Source organism: Lissotriton helveticus, chromosome 9 (genome assembly GCF_964261635.1).
Source record: "Lissotriton helveticus chromosome 9, aLisHel1.1, whole genome shotgun sequence".
Lineage (NCBI taxonomy): Eukaryota > Metazoa > Chordata > Amphibia > Caudata > Salamandridae > Lissotriton > Lissotriton helveticus.
In genome coordinates this window covers 884,826,976-884,848,284 of record NC_136070.1, presented here as the reverse complement: position 1 = coordinate 884,848,284, position 21,309 = coordinate 884,826,976, and the positions used below count along the sequence as shown (strand labels likewise).

The following is a 21,309-nucleotide window of genomic DNA, read 5'->3' as shown; positions in this document are numbered from 1 at the left end:
TACCACAGCATGCACTATGGTTTTCCCAGTGCTAGATGGAAGTAGGTCCAATATTTTCCTCAAAGTTGTTAGGGTGCCAAAGCATTTACCCACTACCTTCCGTATCTGGCCATCAAAAGTTTTTTAAACTCTGTTTTTGATGTGGGTACATGACCCAATATTTATGGCCGCCACGCAGAGGACCATATGTTTGGGGTTTTACCCACTATCATCACCTCTGTCTTATTTCCATTTAATTTCAGGCCATGATTGGACATCCATTTTTCCACGTCCTCTAAGCTTCTCGAGAAATTGAGCGCTTTCTGTTTGTTGTTTCCCGAGAGTGTTACAATCAGCTGAGTATCATCAGCATATGATACGATGTTTACCTGATGTTTTTCCACCAATTCTGCTAATGGTCCCACATATAGGTTGAAAAGCGTGGGGCTCAAAATTGACCCCTGTGGGACTCCCTGGGATATTGCCATACTTTTTGATATTTGTGATTGTTGCAATACTTGGAAACTTTGGGGCCGATTATGATGGCGGACGGACCTGAGTCCGTCCGCCACCATAGAGTAGGACGGACCGTCCGCAGGGGCTGCGGCGGTCCCTCCGTGCAGATTAGGATGTGACCGCCAGGGTGGCGGTCACATCCTCAATCTTTAACATTGCGGCGGGTGCAGCTTCAAGCAGCACCCGCTGCAATGTTAAAAATGCATACATTGCATTTGTATGCAGCAAGCGGCAGGCACCGCGCGGTGCCTGCCGATTACTGCATACAAATGCAGGGGGGTACCCTAGGTACCCCCCATGTGCACCCCCCACCCCCCTTCACCCAGGGGGCCCGCAACGGGCCCCCGCAGTGAAGCTCCGTATGCTTTTCCACGGCGGAAAATCCGCCGTGGAAAAGCATTTCTTTTCGGGCATCCTAATATGGCTGACTGTGTCTGAGAGACACCGTCACCATATTAGTGCTTTTCCGCTGCGGTTGTAAGCCAACCGCGACGGAAAAGCTGCGGACTGAAACCAGGACCCACCAGCCATCCTATTGTGGCGGTGGGTCTTTGGTGGGTCCGCAGAGAATTTTCCGCATCCTCCAGGCCGGTGGTGGCTTCTGCCGGCCCGGAGGATGCGGAAAATCCTCCATCATAATCGGCCCCTTTGTGTTGATAAAAAGGATGTCAGCCATTGTAATGCAGTGCTTTCTACACCGCATTCTTCTAGCAGCTTGTGTGGGACGGTATCAAAAGCTGCACTTAAGTCCAATAGAATTATTGCAGCTGTCTGCCCCGCGTCCACCCATTGTCTCATTGTGTCTGTGGCCAATAGCAAAGCAGACTCTGTAGAGTGGGCAGCTCTAGAGCCAAATTGAGATGGGTGTAATAAGCCATTGTTCTGTACATGGGCTGTTGGCTGTTTGTTTACTAATTTCTCCGCAATTTTTGCGACTTACGGCAACAACAAAATAGGTCGCAAGTTTTCAAGGACTGCTATAGATGGTTTCTTTTTCAATGGACGTACTATTGCTTGTTTCCATTTGTTAGGGACTTCCCCCTTCTGAAAGGAGGTGGTGATTAGTTCAGAGATGAATGGTATGATAAGATCTGCTGCCATCAATAATTTTTCTGGACAAGCAGGGTCGAGTGGGGATCCTGATTTAATTCCTTTAACTATTATTTTAAGTTTGTTAGGTTCTGTCATTTTAAATTCATTGAGTCTTTCTCCTAAAAACTCCTTCCTTGGTTCTACGCTGTTCCCCTGTCGTATTTCTATTGGAAAAGTGCTGTATATTTTAGCCACCTTCTCTTCAAAGTATTCAGCAATTTTATTGCAATTTTCTACTGAGGGTGTTTCCTGCTTCTTATGGTTTTCATAGCATTTTAGAGATTTTAGTATAGAAAACATTTCTTTCAAAGAGCTACTTGCGCTTTCTATCTTTACTGTGTAGAACTCAAACCTAGTTTCCTTAATTAGTGCATGGTACTTGTTTAGTTCTTTTTTATAGCAAGCTTTGGCCATGTGCTAGGATTAAAGCTTGCCCATTTCCTATATGTCGCTTTTATACCAGATCCCTCTGTCCTTACTCTAGGCACAGATATTGAGAAAGGGATCAAATAGTGGTCTGTCCAAGGGATCGGCCGAGGTGTTTCCACTTCTATATCCTCTTGGTCGGTGAATATGGGATCAAGAGTATGGCCCCCTTTGGTGAGTTGTGCTTTTCACCTGTTGAAAGAGATTCATTGCCGTAAGATCCCTACATAAAGATTGGCCTTCCTTGTTTTCCTTCTTATCAAAATGTATATTAAGATCACCAAGTATAAGAAACTTCCCATAGCGTAAGGCTGCTTGAACCGTTTTTTCACCTAGGCTTTCTGTAAATTGTGTAGCTGGACCTGGTGGGCGGTATATTGAGAAGCCCGCTATTGTCACATCAGCAGCCGCAGAGAGTTTGAATAAGAATGATTCACAGTTCTTTATATTTGCTTCCGTTATACTACACTTTAGGGAGGCTTGATGAATTATGGCGATTCCCCCTCCTCTAAGTTCTCTATCTTGCCTTTGGATCTCATAGCCCTCCGGGAGTGTATCTATGATATCAGGATCCAAACTGTCATTTAACCAGGTTTCTGTAAGGAATAGTGTATCTGGATTTCTTTCTTTTAGGATACCATAGATTTCAGTTTAGTAGCATTAATGACCATTTTCTGACCGGATTATTGCGGTGATTCTTATAAGTGAGGTTGAAATTACAATGTTGGCATTTTAAAAACTTCCCATCAACACTCACATTATTTTTACAAACTGGGCAAGATGGGCTTATTCAATCTCATTAGGTCTTCCCTTGAATACGCTATTCTCCTCTTATATTCCAAACTTCCATGGTGCCTGGCCCCTGGGCCCGGTCTGGCGCGGACGGGCGCAGACGGGCTTCCCTTTGGAACACCTTCGGTGCGCCAGCGGAGCGACCGCTGTTCACGTCCTCTGCGCATCTTGTGTAGCATCCAGTTTTATCGAGGAGGCCGGGGCCGCTCAAACGCCAACCTCCCTCGAAAACGGAAGTAGCCCAGTTCCCTCCACAGCAAACGGGATTCTCCCGCGGTGGACCAGGGAAAGTTAGTAAGTATCAAGGTTAGTGCTCAGAGAGTTAAAACCTGCATTTTGAGCATACGCAACAAGGAGGGTTACTAGAAGACATTATGGCTGATTTTGACCTACAATACCCGAGTGGTAACAAGGGTGAGGACAGTATTCCCTCTTTTATTGGTAGATGTATAAACTCTAAAATTTACTATATTTTTATCACCCTGTGTTTGTTCCCTCAGGTAGTATCCTATGCAGTCAAGTGGTCCCAATTCATAACCCCATACACCTTAGGTTGAGATGGGGGACAGTAGAAAACGTAAATTCCGGTAGGGTTACTAATAGTGTCATTTTTCTTAGGCCAAAGGATCAGGGACGTAGGCTTAAAATGAACAGGGTAGTCCCAGAGCAGTTTACCAATGAAGTACTAAAAACTTTCAGGGATGATATTGATTCCTGTTTAGATGGCACTAACAAAGGGGGGATAATAATAAAGGCTTATGATAGGATTTACCAACAAGTGGCCAAAACACTCACACAAACTGCTAGTAAAACTAGGGCTGGGGGGGGAGATGGATTGATAACATATGTACAGAGGCCCATCAGAAAATCTTAAACACCCTGAAGCATGAACACCAAGGTAAGGCCCAGGTAGTTATATGTAGGAAACTATAAAGGCAAGTCCTGGAAGCCTGCAAATCAGAAATTAAAAAAGAAGCCTGGAATGATTTATTGTCCACAGATGTCATCAAAAACAGTGCCAGGTTCTGGGAGATTGTTAACAAACCTTTAATTTTTGGGTGATACAAACTGCCCAATGGACTGTACGTACCTGAAGATAAGTGAGTCACTCATTTCCAAAATATATATGTTAATCCTGCTGAAGCCGGGATTCCTTATCCTTTGACACCGTATAATGACAAATATGCTATGTTATTTAATGAAGAAGAAGCTAGTGAGGTGATTTTAATAATGTCATGTAATAAAGCGCCAGGACGGTCCCCGGAAGCTTGTCTCCTTTCTGGTGAAGAATTGGCTTGGTAGTTTGATCTGCCCTGTTCCCATGATGCACTGGGCCAGGGACAGACTAATTTGCATATAGCCAGGTTCTGAGCTGGGATGGGGCAGTGAGCTAAATAACGGTGATGGATCAAGCCCTGATCTTTGGACTGGGTAAGAGTGGTCTGTTTATTTCAGACACTCTGTTCATCACCACCCCCTTTTCTGAATCAGGACGGCGTCCCGGGCCGACCTTTTCAAGTTAAATGTGACATTATGGTCCAAAATACTGACACATGTATTCAATGCTGCCTGTCAGTGTGGTTAGCTGAGGTCATGGTCACAATCTATCATTAACCCAGTTTGTAAGAATTGGCAGAGTGATGATCCACGATGTTACAGGCCTATATCGGTGATTGACACAGCAGTAAAAGTTGTGTGAAGAGTGATACTTAAGAGATTATTGGATTAGTTAGATGAACACAAGGTAATGTCCAATTTATAATATGGATTTAGGGTAGGTAGGGGAATGATAGCCCGGCGTCTCAATTTATATTAGTTAGTGGAGAAATTTACAGCTGCCAAGAAAGGGTCGTAACACTTAGCCTTTATGGATCTATCCTCTGCCTTCAACCATGTGAATAGATCCAAATTATGGGCACTACTAATTAATCTAGGAATGGATCAAAATATCATCAGTTTTTTATCTGATCTGCATAGGGATCTTACTGGTGTGGTGAGATGTGGTCAAAGGGGTAATGTCTCACGGTATATAAAGAAAACTATGGGCATCAGACAGGGATGTATTCTAGCCTCTTTACTCTTTACGTTATATATTAACAATCTAGATTTGTCTTTGTGCATAGCCTGTAAATAAATCCCTTGTGTAGGAGAACAGTTATTTCCTGTGATCCTCTCTTCTGATGACACAGTATTAATGGCGAGGACAGCGGAAGGGCTCCAGTGTCTACTTAACTCTTCTCTTTCCTTAATGGGCTCATTGGACTTAAGTATACATTTTTCCAAATCATAAACAATGATACTGGGCCCAAGAGCTAGAAAAATAAACACTAATTTTTGTGAAGGAAATGAAATCACAAGGGTGACTACTTTCTCCTATTTAGGGGTTTTGTTAGATGTAAAGGGCACATGGACGTTACAAAGTAAGACAAAATGAAATGCCATGGCCAGAGCTACTGCAGCGGTCCAAGACTTCACTAGGAGGTTAGGGGCCAAACCTTTTCAAGCTATGGTAATTATTTATAGAGCCAAGTGCATATCTATTGTGTACTATGGGTCTGATATTTGTGGGTATAAGGAGGCAGAAGAGAACTCCAAATAGTGGAGGACAAGCTATTTTAAAACTTTCCTCAATCAGTACCATCTTACATTATCCATCAGGAATTGGGGTCTGGTTTTTTCTCAGACCTGAACGGAATGGCCCTACTTCTGTGCTGAATTAATATTTGGACCACCCCAGAATTGGAGCTGAACCATGAAATCGTTCTTAGCTGCTTATCCTTAGATAGAGCAAATAACGTTCCCTGGCTATGCTACATAAAGAGCCTAGCTAAGAAATTAGGGTGTTCTGCCTTATTCAACTCACCTAATGAGCTGGTCAGAGAGGACTTGTCTTGAGTTAAGAAACGTTTCCTGTCTGTGGTGCAGGCAGGGAGAGAAGCCAGTGAGCTCCTGAAACCTTCGGTATGGGCCTATATTTTACTAAATACCACTCCACTGATAGAACCCTATTTAATTGAAATAACAAATCCCTATCACCGCTTCCTCCTGACGAGGTTCAGAGACCTTAATATGTTATATTCTGTGCTGGCAGAATCTCAAGGGTAGTGTAAGGCGAAAGACTTGGGGCCCTGCTCCTGTGAGAATTTCTCCACTCAAGATTGTTTGCCTGTTATGATGTCTTGTGACTATTATCATTGCATCCGCAAATGTTTTATATTACCGATATTAAAAGATAAAGGCTTCATGCAAGTTTGACCTGCACTAACATATTTGCAGATGCTGAATGATTCATGGGAAGGTTTCAACATTGCTAGTTTCTTAGTTGCAGTTGTCAGGAAAAAGAAAAAAAGGCTTATCTGATAATGTGCACATCTGATTGCTACGCAGTAACGTTTGGTAACATTATTTCTTGATGTTTTGCGATATGTATATTTTTCAATTGTGATGATCTGGAGTAAGACTTTTTGGATATTTATATTCACAATGTTTTTATTAGATTGTATTGTGTGTGCTTTTATGATTTTAGTTAACCGAATAAAGTATTGTTACTGACTGACCGGCATATACATATGATTGCGCTTTTTGAAGCACAATTGCACATTTCTCTATTTAATGTATTTACGTATGATTGGAACTGCAAAGCATTGTTGATCATTAAGTAGCACTCTTGCACCTTCAATTGCTCTTTACACATGCTCTAGACTAGGATCTACATTATGGATTAAGAGTAGAGGTGGCTGAGCAGCAGATACATTGTTTTTAAGCTGGTTTTATTGAATCATATGCACTTTATTGTTTCCTAGAAAAATCTCTAAGGAGTTTCCTTTTGTCAAGACATCAGTGAATTTCTGACAGCATTTTGTTTTTTAAATAAGGTGTTAGGAGCATTAAGAATGCTTATTTTATAGCCTTATAGCCCACCGTAGAGGGCTATACCTGCTATTAAAGGGCAGCTGCAGCGTTAAAGGCCTGAGCCGGAGTCGAGGGACTTTAACAAGGCAGCGGGACTTTAAAAGCTGGAGGGCTATAAGGCTATTAGAACATTCTGCCACTAGAGGACAGAATGTTCTAACAAATAAAACAACGCCTTCAGGGAGAGTGAGGGGATTGGAATCCCCTCAGGCTTCCTGAAGCCTTTGTTCACAGCCAGAGCTGTAAACAAAGAAACATTGGAATGTTGGAGCTCCGGGCTTATACCAGCTATTATAAGCCCAGAGCACTCCATTGTTTTCAATGGAGCTACCAACATTTCAATGCTCTAATTACCAATATATCTTTCTTTCAATTGATGTGTTTGTCCACTGCATGCTAGGCAACATGCACAAGAGTCCTGGGCTTTAAATTTACAGGCACCGTCCGTTACTGAGTACCTGCACTTATTTAATTTGAAAGGTAGAGTAGTTGTACTTCTCAGCCCTGCTGTGATACATTTAACGGAAGAAAACGGGTACGTCTCAGGAGCAAATGGGTACTCTTAATAGTAAGTACCAGCTCTTTTTCCCATTTAAGGCACTGCAAGAGTCAATTCCACATCATGCCTCCATCAGTTATACAGAACATGAAGTGTGCCGAAGCCATCATGTGTGCTGATCTGTATTACAAATACTCACAATGAATGTGAACCCGAATTTGCATTTGAGTATTAATTAAGGCTGTTTTCTTGGCAGCAAAGGTCCAGGAGGAGATTGACAATGTCATTGGTGAGAACCGAACTCCAACCTTTGAAGACAGAGGGAAGATGCCGTACACAAAAGCTGTGATTGCCGAGATCCAGCGATGCAGTGATACTATTCCAATGGGAGCTGCTCACGCTGTGACACGTGATACTCCATTTAGGGAGTTTGTCTTACCTAAGGTACCTGTCACTTTTGTGTATATGTAAAACCTCTTCCCACTCTGCAAAAGCTTGTTTAGGATAATAACAACACATGTTCCTTGATTTACTGGTAATCATGAAAACGTTTAATTTTTGGTTTCAAATCCATCTCTAAATTAGCTTCGAATATAAGCTAAATGTATTTGTCTTGTTTCCTGCGTTTTTTGTTGAAGTGGGTACGTAATAAAAGCATAGCATCAAATAGGTACGTCAGCCAGGCAAACGCAATTTTCGATAATCCGTGAACAAATGGAAAAGCAAATCTTACTTAGAACTACAGGGTCTCATATTAACAGAGTGGCAGAGGTCATCTTCACTTATTATTACCACTATTCTACCACTAACCTCCTACTGAAACAATGCATTGATTCAATTAATTCCTGGCATGCAACCAAGCACCTCCAATTGGTTTGATTTTTCTGCACCGGAGCTTTCTTGTATGTCATGTGAAATAAGATTCCTTACACCAATTTTGAATGACACAATCACAATACGTTGTAAAGAAGCAACATATCCAGAAATACGAATAATATATTGCTGATTTTTGTTTATTCCATCTTAATATAGAAAGAAATATATTTCACAGAAATTGTCCTCAATTGATTCCTGATTGCAGTTGTAAGCTGCTTTATTATGATGGTCTACGATATATTCTGCTAACTATGGCAAGTTTTCTTTATAGTTTCGAGATATAATACTCCGAACATAGTTGCTTTTCCACATGCTTTCCCTTTCCATTATAATTACTGTTATCTGTTTTGTGTTGCTACTTTGTAAAAGCACTATGTGGTACTTCAAAACGAAGGAGACTGCAGGTAGCTACACGCAAACTGTTTATTAGCTATAACAAACAACGAGCTGTTAGTAGCGGCAGGGTATGTCTCCAACTCTCCATTCTCAACGGCCCTACATGTGGATCCATCAAATAACCATGCCAAGGTTCCACCTTTAGCTCGAGGCTGCGTGCACATACATGGATCACAACATGGCTCTTACCTTTTGCAAAAGTGCTTTCCTTTGATATACATTCAAACAAATATAATGTACAGAAGGTTATACAAATAAATATCACCTACATACTGAATGTAATTCAAATATATACCAATTACACCTACTACAAAGCACCCCAAGGTGCCCCTAAAAGAAAGCGACTAGATAACTATTATAATAGTAAAAAAACAATAAGAATTTGGAAAATCAAAAACCTAAACAATAGATCGTGATAGAATTAATGTTAGTCAAAAGATCATAAAAATCTTAAACCTGTTTTCTCAATCAATCAATCAAAGCATTTATATAGCGCACTACTCACCCAGAGGGTCTCAAGGCGCTAGGGGAGGGGGGGTCCGCTACTGCTCGAACAGCCAGGTCTTGAGTTGCTTCCTGAAGGCGAGATGGTCCTGGGTCAGGCGGAGGTGGGTCGGGAGGGAGTTCCAAGTCTTGGCGGCGAGGTAGGAGAAGGACCCTCCCCCTGTGGTGGCTCTTCGGATGCGGGGGACGGCGGCGAGGGCGTGGCTGGTCGATCGGAGCTGGCGTGTGGGAGCGTAGAAGTTGAGGCGGCTGTTGAGGTATCCTGGGCCATGGTTGTGTAGGGCTTTGTGTGCGTGGGTGAGGAGACGGAAGGTGATTCTCTTGTTGACCGGGAGCCAGTGCAGGTCTCTCAGGTGTCCGGAGATGTGGCTGCGGCGGGGGATGTCCAGGATGAGTCGTGCTGAGGCGTTCTGGATCCGCTGGAGTCTCTTCTGGAGTTTGGCGGTGGTTCCGGCGTAGAGGGAGTTGCCGTAGTCCAGATGGCTGGTGACGAGTGCCTGGGGTGACCGTCTTCCTGGTCTCGGTGGGGATCCACCGGAAGATCTTACGTAGCATGCGCAGGATGTTGAAGCACGACGAGGAGACGGCGTTGATTTGTCTGGTCATGGAGAGGGAGAAGTCCAGGATGAAGCCCAGGTTGCGTGCGTGGTCTGATGGTTTGGGTGCGTTGCCTAGGGCGGGGGGCCACCAGGAGTCGTCCCAGGCGGAGGGTGATGATCCCAGGATGAGGACTTCCGTCTTTCTAGACCAAACATTACCTCTAAACCTTACAGGGACCTTAATTTCTCTAGTTCTGCGTCTCAGACCAAGGTCTTCTTCTAGACTGGCTTAGATAAGATTTTGGCCATGTGAACGTGCATTCCCCAGACTCTTCACTAACCTAGATTTAAGAGCCCAAAAACTTTCTTCTTCCAACTTGTTTTTAGCAATCTCCACTCTCACCACACTTTTACTGTTTCACCATTTATCACCTTCCACTGTCACACTACTAACTTTAACCTTCGGACCATGACAGGAACACCAAACCTGGTTTCCCTTTAGACACATGTATAGGTTTACACACACTAACCATATCACTAACCTTGAAATTGGAGAGAGGCATTTTTCCATGACACTCGAGCCCTGACGCACAAAGGAGGAGGATGATTTAAGGGCCACTACACCACCCGAAAAGAGATTTCTTACCCATGAAGACACTGAAACAGGAGGCCATACTTCTTGCTACTTCAAGTCACACAAGTTTGGAAAGCACAACCCTGATGTAGTCCATCGAGGATGAAATGCGTTGGCTGGCCTGACTGGAAAATGTAATGCATTGAGAAATCAATAGAAGTTGGATACTGGAGGCATTCTTAAGACACCTGACAACTGAATCTCATTTTTGGTTTCTCATTGTTATGTTTGTTAATATTGAATTTCCTGAATTTGGTCCGGAAACAACACAATATAGTGGACGTTGTTGTGGTGTAAATTGAATAGTTGTGGCTTCTAGGCAGTGGGGTCATGAAAGGTGGAGCGTGGGATCACTGATGTTATATAGTGTGTTATATAGTGTGTCACACTTGTGCAATGGTAGGGCCTACACTGCTTTGGCTTATCTTTTGTGTATGTTTGAAATTCGATAGCCTAATTCTGTTTCTATCATCAAAAAATTATTTTTGTTTTGGTACATTCTGGAAACTCTTTCTGTGACGTTTTGTCATCTGACCTTTTTTCTTGTCCATAGCTCACCCATTTATTCGCCCATGCAGGGCAAAAACATGTGGTAGCTCTTTTCCCACGCAATAATTCAAAAGGAGAGACCCCTGTTGCAACATGAGGAGTAGTATTATCAAGCCAAAGCATACTATTCACTGCATTAGCAATTGCCCATTGAATGTACTCCCCCAACACTGTGTACATTTTGTCAGCAAGACCATTCATTTGGGGATGGTATTAAGAACTCTCAAGAGCCTTTATGACACTCACACCCAAGAGCATTTTCAACTCTTCTGGAACAAACTGGACCCCATTGTTTGAGAACAATGTAGCTGGAAATCCCTCCTCCAAAAAGACTTCCTTCATAAATTCCATAACTACTTTAGATGTCTCCTCACCTACAAACCTCACTTCAAGCCGTTTACTGTAGTAGTTCATCATGACTAGGGAAAATCCAGGGTTGCTGACTAATCAGTAGAATGACCCTACAATGTCAATGCCTATTTTTTCACAAGATCCAGTGGGTAATTCAATGGGATACAAGGGAGGAGTTCTTAATTTCACTGACTTTTCACAGCTTGAACAGATCACACATTCTTTGACTCTGATCTATTTCGCGGCTCATAGCTACCAGAAAGACAACCTCTCACACCTTTTAGTCATTATAGCCCCTAAGTGACCATCATGGGCACCCACAATGATGGTTTGTCTCAAAGCAATAGGAGGAAGAATCTTGTCAGCCTTCAATAGTAGACCATCCTCCACAGATAGGTCCTCTGCTACCTTGACAAATGTTTTAAAGTCAAAATCAAGTTCTCACTTCTTTGGCCAACCTGTCTCAATGTATTTCATGACCAGGCCTAAAGTGTAATGTTCTTTCAGCACCTTCTGCTAATCTCCTTGTTGTTCCCACAACTCAATTCCTTAGCATCCTCTACACAATCTGAAGAACATGATAACAAATCAGCACAACCATTTCTTCAAACCAGGAAAGTATTCTGGTGCAAAGTCAAACTGCAACAATTTAGTCTAGAGACATGTGATGCGTGGTGTAAAAGCTTGGGAATTCTTTCCACTCAACTCAAAATATATATATCACAGGTTTGTGATCGGTCTGAATGACAAAGCATTTACCCCACACATAGTTCCTAAAAATCATGACAGCCCACCAACAGGCTAACAATTCCATTTTGATCACATAGTGTTTTTTGTCCATCAGAACTCGTAATGCATTTCCAATAGTCTTTAATTGGGAGTTGTTTAACTGGGGCCTGGGGAGGGAGCCTTTCTGAATAACCTTTTGCACTGAGCACTGCACCCTACCCCAAATTGTTTGCATCAACAGTAAGGACACACTGTAGCTGTAGGTTGTATTTATTTAAGACTCTGGGTGATGTCAATTGTTCTTTCACCCACTCAAATACTTCTTGACATTCCTTGATTCCCTCTAACACAACTCCTCTCCTCAACATACTGGACAATGTTTTCAATTTGGTTGCATAATTTTGTACAAAGCTAGAATAAAATTCACATAAGGCAAGAAATGACTTTAAACTAGGCTTATCTACTGGTGGTTCGGCCTAAATAATAATGTTCACTAGGCCAGATTTAGGTTCAACTCCCTGACGGGCAATTAGGTGAGCCAAATATTACACTTTGTCCATAAGAACAGCATATTTGTTCCTTCTGAATACAACCCCTTGTGTTAGAAATCTGTTTAACACTTAATTCAAGATATAGTCATGAAATTGGCTGTCTGGGGCATAGATCAAAACATCATCCTGGTATATAATAATTCCATTTATACCCTTAAGCATGTTACCCATAGCTCTCTTGAATACGGAGGCTGCCGGAGCCATCCCAAACTGCATGCAGCAGTACCGGTACGTACCAAAATGGGATACAATAGCTATAAGATGCTTAGACTCATCATCCAATTCTACCTGGTGAAAGGCTGAAGCTAAAAACAGCATGGAAAAAGTTTGTCCTCCGTCAATCCTGCCAACAGTTCTGTGATGTTGGGCAACGGATGGGAGTCTACCCATATTTCTCGGATCAAACAGCAAAGGTCCACACACACCCTCAGCTGTAATGTAATGTAAACAGAATTTATAGAGCGCACTATCACCCCACGGGTATTTTGGCGCTGACTTACAGTGATTCCCCTACATTTACCCACCAGCTGACAAACCTACACTACGTCCTAGGGAAAAGATACGTTTTAAGTTTTTTCCTAAACTGAAGGTAGTCTTCTATTTGTCTGATATCGGGCGGGAGATTATTCCACAGGTGGGCAGCCGCCCAGCTGAAGGCTCTCCCCCCAAATCTGGAGGTTCCTCTTCTGGCGGTACAAAGCAGGTGAGCCGTGGAAGAGCGAAGATTACGTGATATTGTGTGCCATTCAAACTTTTTCTGCAATGGCAGAGATCCAGTTCCATGAAGGGCCCTAAAGACAATACATAGTGATTTAAACTATATTATCTGAGCTAGAGGGAGCCAATGAAGATCACTAAGGGCCGCAGATGGATGCAGAATTGCCTTGAGTCCTCTTTAAATCCAACGTAGTGGCAATTGTCTGTTTTCTTTGCAGTTTTAGAATAAGGAAGTTGGCTGAGCCGAGGAGCAGGGCGTTGCAGTAGTCCAACCGGCTTAACATAACACTTCTGACAACTAGTGCCCTAGCTGCCAAAGGAAGCATGGGGAGAATTTTCTGCAGTGCTTTTATGAGTGAGAAGCAAGTCCCAACTGTTTTCTTTACATGTCTTTCCAGGCTCAAATTATTGTTAAAAACTACCCCCAAGTTGCGCACTGCAGCTGCTGATATAGGAGGCTTGTCTGCCTGAATAGGCCAGAAGTTGTCTGGAAGCGGACAAGGGATTTTCTTCATAGTGCAGCGTAAAATTTATGTTTTCCCACCATTGAACTGCATAGAGTTGTCCATCAACAATCTAGCTGTCTTCTGTATGCATTCATGGAAGTTACTAAGTGAAGTCAACTTTTTGCCTTCTAGCGACAAGATAAACTGCGTGTCGTCTGCATAGTTCACCAGCTTTATGTTATGTGATTTAATAATGGGACTAAATGGTCTCAAATAAATATTATAAATGATCGGGCTAATAGATGAACCTTGAGGAACCCCATACTTGTCCATTCTAAATTTGGATTGAAAAGGGGGGAGGTCCAGCCAGTTAAAGGCTGTGCCTTCCAAGCCCAGGTCTGCAAGTCACCTCAGTAATATTTTAAGATTGACCATGTCGAATATGGCCGACATATCTAAAAGGATCAGGACGGTCGACTGACCGTTGTCTGCCCGCATTCTAAGTTTGTCTAAGACAATTACTAGAGGTGTCTCCGTCCATGGCCAGGTTTAATACCAAATTGCACATCTTCGAGTCCCCTGTTGGTTTCCAGAAATTGGGATAAGGTTTTACTGACCATGCGTTCAAGAATGTTTACCGCCAATGGGAGGAGGGAAATAGGTCAATAATTATTAGGACATTGAGGGTCGAGGGTGGGTTTTTTCAGCAAAGGTGTCACCATCGCCTGTTTCCAGCAGGAAGGAACTATCCCACTGTTCAAAGATTGGCTACAGATCTGATGGAGCTGAGGTAATAACTACTCACTGTTTGCGAGCCACTACTACAGTGAGGATTCAACTGGTTTGATTATACCCCTTTTGCATAGCATGTCCAGTTCCTTTTTAAAATCTTTGGAAATGCTAAAAGGCATTCTTCTGAGCTTATGCTTGGCTGGCCTGGTTGCCGCCTTTATAATGATTTTGTGTTTGTATCTCAATATCTTGCCCAGATAGCCAGAGAAAACATACAGGTACTTGTTCATAATATTTTCTAGTTCTGGTACATCTCTAATGTCTGCCCTTCAGTCAGTATCAGGTTTCAAAATCATGCCAAACAGCCCCTGGTGAAACCACCCCAGAACATTAAGGCACTTGTTTGCTACATACACTCTGCCTGCTATCCTTCTACTTTCTAAAATATCATCAATGTAACCACAAAGGCAAATGCTGCAGCCTTCATAGGACACAGCTTTTTGATCAGGGGTAATAATATATTGTTATACCACACCTTTTCAAACTACTTTCTGGTAACCTTAGTCATATGTGCACTAGAATCCACCAGCATTTTACCATTTACCTCTGTACTAAATTTCAACTTGAGGATCAATGCATTAACTGTGGTCCTCAGTCTTTATGTCAGTTGTCTTCACCACTAGAACCACCACCACCTTGGGGAAATGTCCGGTTGGTTGCATATCCTACATACCACATTTTTCACAGGACATTGTATTCGATCTTTATTATGCATACAATTTTCACAGCAGAAACACACTTCCTGCTGGGAGAAAAATGATTCAGGTTTGTCCAGCTGTTTGTTTTCTTTTATGAGCTTGTTTACTTTTGTGTTCACCACACCCACCTGCTCAGCACTGTTGCAATTCATTTCCTCCGCTGATACTTGAGAAGTTTGTATACTTTTTGCCATTTAGATTGTAGTCTCTAAAGATGGATTTCCCATGGACAATATCCGCAAAATTCTCAAATTGGCAATCTGCCACCAGCCTTCTGATGGTCGTTATGTATGTATCAACATCTTCTCCTGCCTGCTGGACTCTTTTGAAATGCTTATGTCTAACAACCACTAAGCTGAGTTCCAGATCAAACCTATCCTGTAATTTTTTCACTATCTCCTGGTATTCATCCAACTCTTTCTCTCCTACTACTATTTATACATCAGGTAAATGTTTCAAAAAAGCTCTGCCCTCAATGCCTAATGAATGTACCATACGCTATTTTTTCTTTCTGGTCAAAAGCGTAGCGCTCCAATGGCAACCAAGAATGTTTCAAAGGCTACAAAACCATTATTTCCAGGCTACTCGTGGATCACCTGCTCTTTATAGGAAATGGGGTAGAGGACATACAGCTTGAAATGTTCCCACACCACCCCAGTTCAGACATGGCCATATGCAAATCAGTCTTGACCCTGTGCCTCATGGGAACAGTCCAGCCCGAACTGCCAAGCTATGTCTTCCCTGGACCGGAATCAAGCATCCTAGGACTGGTTTCTGGCTATCAGCCTTCATCAGCCAGGATAGCTTGATTCCAGTGGCATGGAGAGCACGGGACTCACGTCTGAGCATACCCGTCCCACTCAGGGTAACAAATGCAAAAACAACAATTAATGGACGGAATGTTGCACAATGGCAAAACATTCACCCCCAGTCACAGATCTGGGTTTAATCCATTGTTATTTTGCTCACCACACCACCCCAGTTCAGACATGGCCATATGCAAATCAGTCTTGACCCTGTACCTCATGGGAACAGTCCAGCCCAAACTGCCAACCTATGTCTTCCCTGGACCGGAATCAAGCATCCTAGGACTGGTTTCTGGCTATCAGCCTTCATCAGCCAGGATAGCTTGATTCCAGTGGCATGGAGAGCACGGGACTCACGTCTGAGCATACCCGTCCCACTCAGGGTGACAAATGCAAAAACAACAATTGATGGACGGAATGTTGCACAATGGCAAAACATTCACCCCCAGTCACAGATCTGGGTTTAATCCATCGTTATTTTGCTCATCACACCACCCCAGTTCAGACATGACCATATGCAAATCAGTCTTGGCCCTGTGCCACATGGGAACAGTCCAGCCGGAACTGCCAAGCTATGTCTCCACTGGACCGGAATCAAGCATCCTAGGACCGTTTTCTGGCTATCAGCCTTCATCAGCAAGGATAGCTTGATTCCAGTGGCATGGAGAGCCCGGGTCTCACGTCTGAGCATACCCGTCCCATTCAGGGTGACAAATGCAAAAACAACAATTGATGGACGGAACATTGCACAATGGCAAAACATTCACCCCCAGTCACAGATCTGGGTTTAATCCATCGTTATTTTACTCATCACACCACCCCAGTTCAGACATGGCCATATGCAAATCAGTCTTGACCCTGTGCCTCATGGGAACAGTCCAGCCCAAACTGCCAAGCTATGTCTTCCCTGGACCAGAATCAAGCATCTTAGGACTGGTTTCTGGCTATCAGCCTTCATCAGCCGGGATAGCTTGATTCCTGTGGCATGGAGAGCACGGGACTCACGTCTGAGCATTCCGGTCCCTCTCAGGGTGACAAATGCAAAAACAACAATTGCTGGATGGAATGTTGCACAATGGCAAAACATTCACCCCCAGTCACAGATCTGGGTTTAATCCATCGTTATTTTGCTCACCACACCACCCTAGTTCAGACATGGCCATATGCAAATCAGTCTTGACCCTGTGCCTCATGGGAACAGTCCAGCCTGAACTGCCAAGCTATGTCTTCCCTGAACCAGAATCAAGCATCCTAGGACCAGTTTCTGGCTATCAGCCTTCGTCAGCCAGGATAGATTGATTCCAGTGGCATGGAGAGCACGGGACTCACATCTGAGCATACCCGTCCCACTCAGGGTGACAAATGCAAAAACAACAATTGATGGACGGAATGTTGCACAATGGCAAAATATTCACCCCCAGTCACAGATCTGGGTTTAATCCATCGTTATTTTGCTCACCACACCACCCCAGTTCAGACATGGCCATATGCAAATCAGTCTTGATCATGGCAACAGTCCAGCCCGAACTGCCAAGCTAAGGCTTCCCTGGACCTGAATGAAGCATCCTAGGACCGGTTTCTTTCTATCAGCCTTCATCAGCCAGGATAGCTTGAAGTGTACATGTCAACAGCAGGTTACACAAGTAGTGCAGGTTGATTAGGCTTGGCTCTAAGTTAGTACCTGCTGTACTCATCATAGTGCTTTATTTTGTAAAATTCAACACAGTACAGGAGACTTCTGAAGCTAAGGAGTTGAGTTGGGGTCCCAACTCCAATCATTATGGTCAGTTCAGCTCACTTGACATCAAAGCGATCCCACCAACTTTAATTAATATTTTGAGTTAAGGGTCACAATAACTACATTAGTCACAAATGATCTAATTATCCTTTTTATGTGAGCACTAGAGTTCTATTTAAAGCACACCAGACTACATTCCAATTTACTGCCATAATTGTTGTGAAAAGAAAAATGAACTCCAAAGTAAACAACTTCATAATGATTTCATTTTTATTAATTGACAACTAAAATAAAAAATGATGCAAGTCACATACTAGATTCCTACAAATACCAAACAAAGACTATTAGTTAGTAAAGTTGTTGTTCTAAACTTGGAATCAAAAGAAATCAAAAATGTCCCTACATCTCACCTTTTTGTAAAATTTTGAATTGGTGATGAAAAGCATAATGCAATATTTCAAGGAAAATTATTACAGCTTGGAGAACCTAGCATTGAAATGTAGCCCAAACAAGACATCAATAACAAGCAATAGTAACAATATTGTATCAGAGCTTACCATTTGGGACTGTCAGCCACCCCATTAATTTGAATGGCATGCTTTCTTTCAAGATGTATGGGGGCTGTTTGAATTGAAGATAATTTAAATAAAATTTAACTGGACCTAGGCTAAGAGGGAAGCAGAAAATGTATCAGCAGTGTCTGGAATGACAATAACATGTCTGGTAAAGCTCTCATTTTGGTGAGATCCATTCTCACAATTATGGTAAATGCCAATTTCCTTTTAGTGTTCCTATGAACTGTACTCTTACCTAACATATTTTTAAACGTTGCCTTTCATCCGTCTTTGAAACTGAGAATAGTTTCTATCCTCCTTAATTCCTAAATTTTTCTTTCTTTCTCTCTCTCTGTCTAGAACACGGGTACTCACAAACTTTCTCTCAGGGGCCAAATTTACAGTGTGGTTTGTGGCCGAGAGCCGCACCGGTGGGGGCAGGATCAGTTGGGGACGAGGGCGGGGCTAGAGCAAAAAAAAGCTGTAACCATGAGGTTGAACACAGGCCCTGTAGCGGACGCCATTGTCCACTGAGCCACCAGACCCGGCATACACACATGAGCAAGCAATAGACCAGAGGGCAGGGGCCAATAGAATCCGCACCCACAAATGAATAGTGTCCTCTTAATTTAATTGAAGGTGCATGAAACCAGGGAGTACTTCCCCTTATGCTCCCCTCAATGTAGGAATTAATCCTACAAATATAGTACAATAGAAAAAGAGGTTTCAGCACTCTATAGACACATTAATAATGCTCTTTATCACAATACAATTCAAGCTAGTATTTCAAAAGAACAATTGCACATAAGGAAAGAAGGTATTCAGATTCGTCAGACGTATTTCTTGTTCCAAAATTAATTTCATAATTCACAGAACAGAAACTTCTTCCATAGACAAATTCACCATAGGCTATGGGGCTATGGGGGAGAGCAAAACTGACAACAACAAAAAAAGGTGGACGGGGGAACCCATACCCTAAACCAAAACCCCGGATGGGGCATAGTCCCAAAGAAAATACAAACAGCAACAAGGTGAATCAAGATGCAACTCTGGCATGTATGCTAAATGTCATATGTGAACTGAAATGTGTTTAGACCACCCACATATATGCCATAAATATATGTCTGCCATGAGCACCACTGTATTCTGGCAGGACTGCAGTTGTATTGCACTGCAGTACACATGACAGGTAAAAAGTGTGGTTGCTATGTAGGAAAAGTCTATTTTTATGAATTCATAAGTCACTGTTAAAATGTGGCTAGTATCTTAGGTCTGATGTAGATGATAGCGGATGGGTTACTCCATAACAATGGAGAATGACAGCCCATCCACTGAAATATAAATCCTATAGCCTATAATGGGATTTATATTTCAGTGAACGGGATATCCATCATCGTTGTGACATAGTAATCCGTCCGCAAACATCTAAATCAGGCCTTTAGTTAATAGGGCAGGGTGCTAATAAATAACAAATGGGCACACTACATATTGGGTTTAGGGTGCTGTCACAATGAAATAAAACCCTAAAGCTATTTCACTGTGCATGCATTGCTATACTTTTTCCTGAACAAGACTAGATGGACACAAAAAACGTTATTTCCTATGTTCACAGGTGAAAATGCACGCAAAAGGCTACAATAGTAAATTCCTACTTAATTTCCAAAATCTTATTTAAAGGTGAAACAAGAATTTTGATACCAGATTGAAAAGTAATTTGTAAAACTGAATTTTATGCTTCCTAAGCCACAGCTGGCTTAAAACCAGTTCTGCCGCTCTTCACACTCCCAGAGGTGAGGCACACATCCTTGACTGTGAGAGTTAATCACTCTGGCGAAGAGGACAATTGCCTGCCACGGAGCTGAGGTAGAGCAAATGGTTGTTAAATGTTAACCACTTATTAGGGGTAAGGTATCAGGGAGTGGAGACGAACAGCTTGCAGAACAAAGGATAGCTTGTGCACTATCTTTCTTTTTTTTTTTTTATCCTCATTTGCCTTTTCGCCGCCTATTACTCAGCAAAACCACCCTAGGCTTTTCCACCTCATTTACTGGCTTTGAGGGGGGGCATTCGCAACGCTATTTAGAGCTGAGACACCCCTCTGGGCATAGCCCGCCATATGAGACGGACAGGGAGTCTTCCTCCAGAGCGTGTTAACCCTTACCCTGAATCTTCACTGTTTCTGAGAAGATTTTAGCCAGCTGAGGTAGGCGAAGGCTTAATCATTGGATTTGTAATTTATCAAAAACAAAACACCCTTACCCTCACCCAAAACACACCAAAAAAGGAGTCCAAAATTTATATCTCTTCTTCGTCTGATCCGAAATATCCAATTTCGTAATGAATCTCATAGCTCGTATTTAATCCAGTTCTGTTGGGGAGACCGGTGAAACCGACAATTTACAAATCTCTCTTTGTGCTAAAAGTATAGCATAAAAAAAAAGCTTTGCATTATCGTCCGTGCCCTTGCCTTGCAGGTCAAGTCTTCCAAATATAACTAGCTCTAGGCTTACCTTGATCTGCAGGCCTAGGGCCCTCGACAAACAGCTACTCACGGCCTCCCAGAACTCTTTGATCTTCGGACATAGCAGAAACATGTGCAGGTCATCTTCATTGGGGCACTTGCACTTGGGACACACCACCACACTGCCTGGGCCAAATTTGGAAAGCCTTGATGGAGACCAATACGCCCTATGGATCGTAAAAAAGTGATTCCGCCTTAAATTTGCAGGCTTTACTATTTTATAAAGCATAGACATTGTTACTTGCCATTGGTCTTCTGTAGCAATCTCCGGCAAGGAATCTCCCCACAGGATCTCAGGTAGCTTGAGGGCCGCCCTCCATCTCTAACATCAGCCAGTACCACAATGAAACTTCTTTTTTAAATACACAATTTGAGAAAAGCTTCTCCTCCAGCTCGTTGTAAGTACCAATTTGACCCCCCATTCACGCCGACCAGCTCTGGATCAGCAGGTATTTGAATCTGGAATTGCTACGGCCCAACTCTTGATCGCAATATCCCCAGGAGACCAATTTCACATCCGGAACCAGCTCCTTCCATCTCTGAGGACCCATCTCCTTTAAAGGTTGAGCCAACGCGTCCTTCGACCAGAGGGGAGAACCTGGCGCATCCCAAATCAAGGTAATTTGGCTATAGTATGTGATCTTTAATGCCCTCCTAATTCTAAACCAAGTTTCCGCTAAGTCCCTTAAAAC

At 42.8% G+C, this 21,309-nt stretch overlaps 1 protein-coding gene across 1 annotated transcript in view; it reads left to right on the top strand.

The window, feature by feature from the left end:
• Positions 1–21,309, top strand: part of LOC144781955 (cytochrome P450 2G1-like) — a 691,701-nt gene that overhangs the window by 603,575 nt on the left and 66,817 nt on the right. The window contains exon 7 of the mRNA XM_078661045.1: positions 7,473–7,660. Coding sequence (XP_078517171.1) covers positions 7,473–7,660 — 188 coding nt within the window. The remainder of the gene's footprint in view (positions 1–7,472; positions 7,661–21,309) is intronic.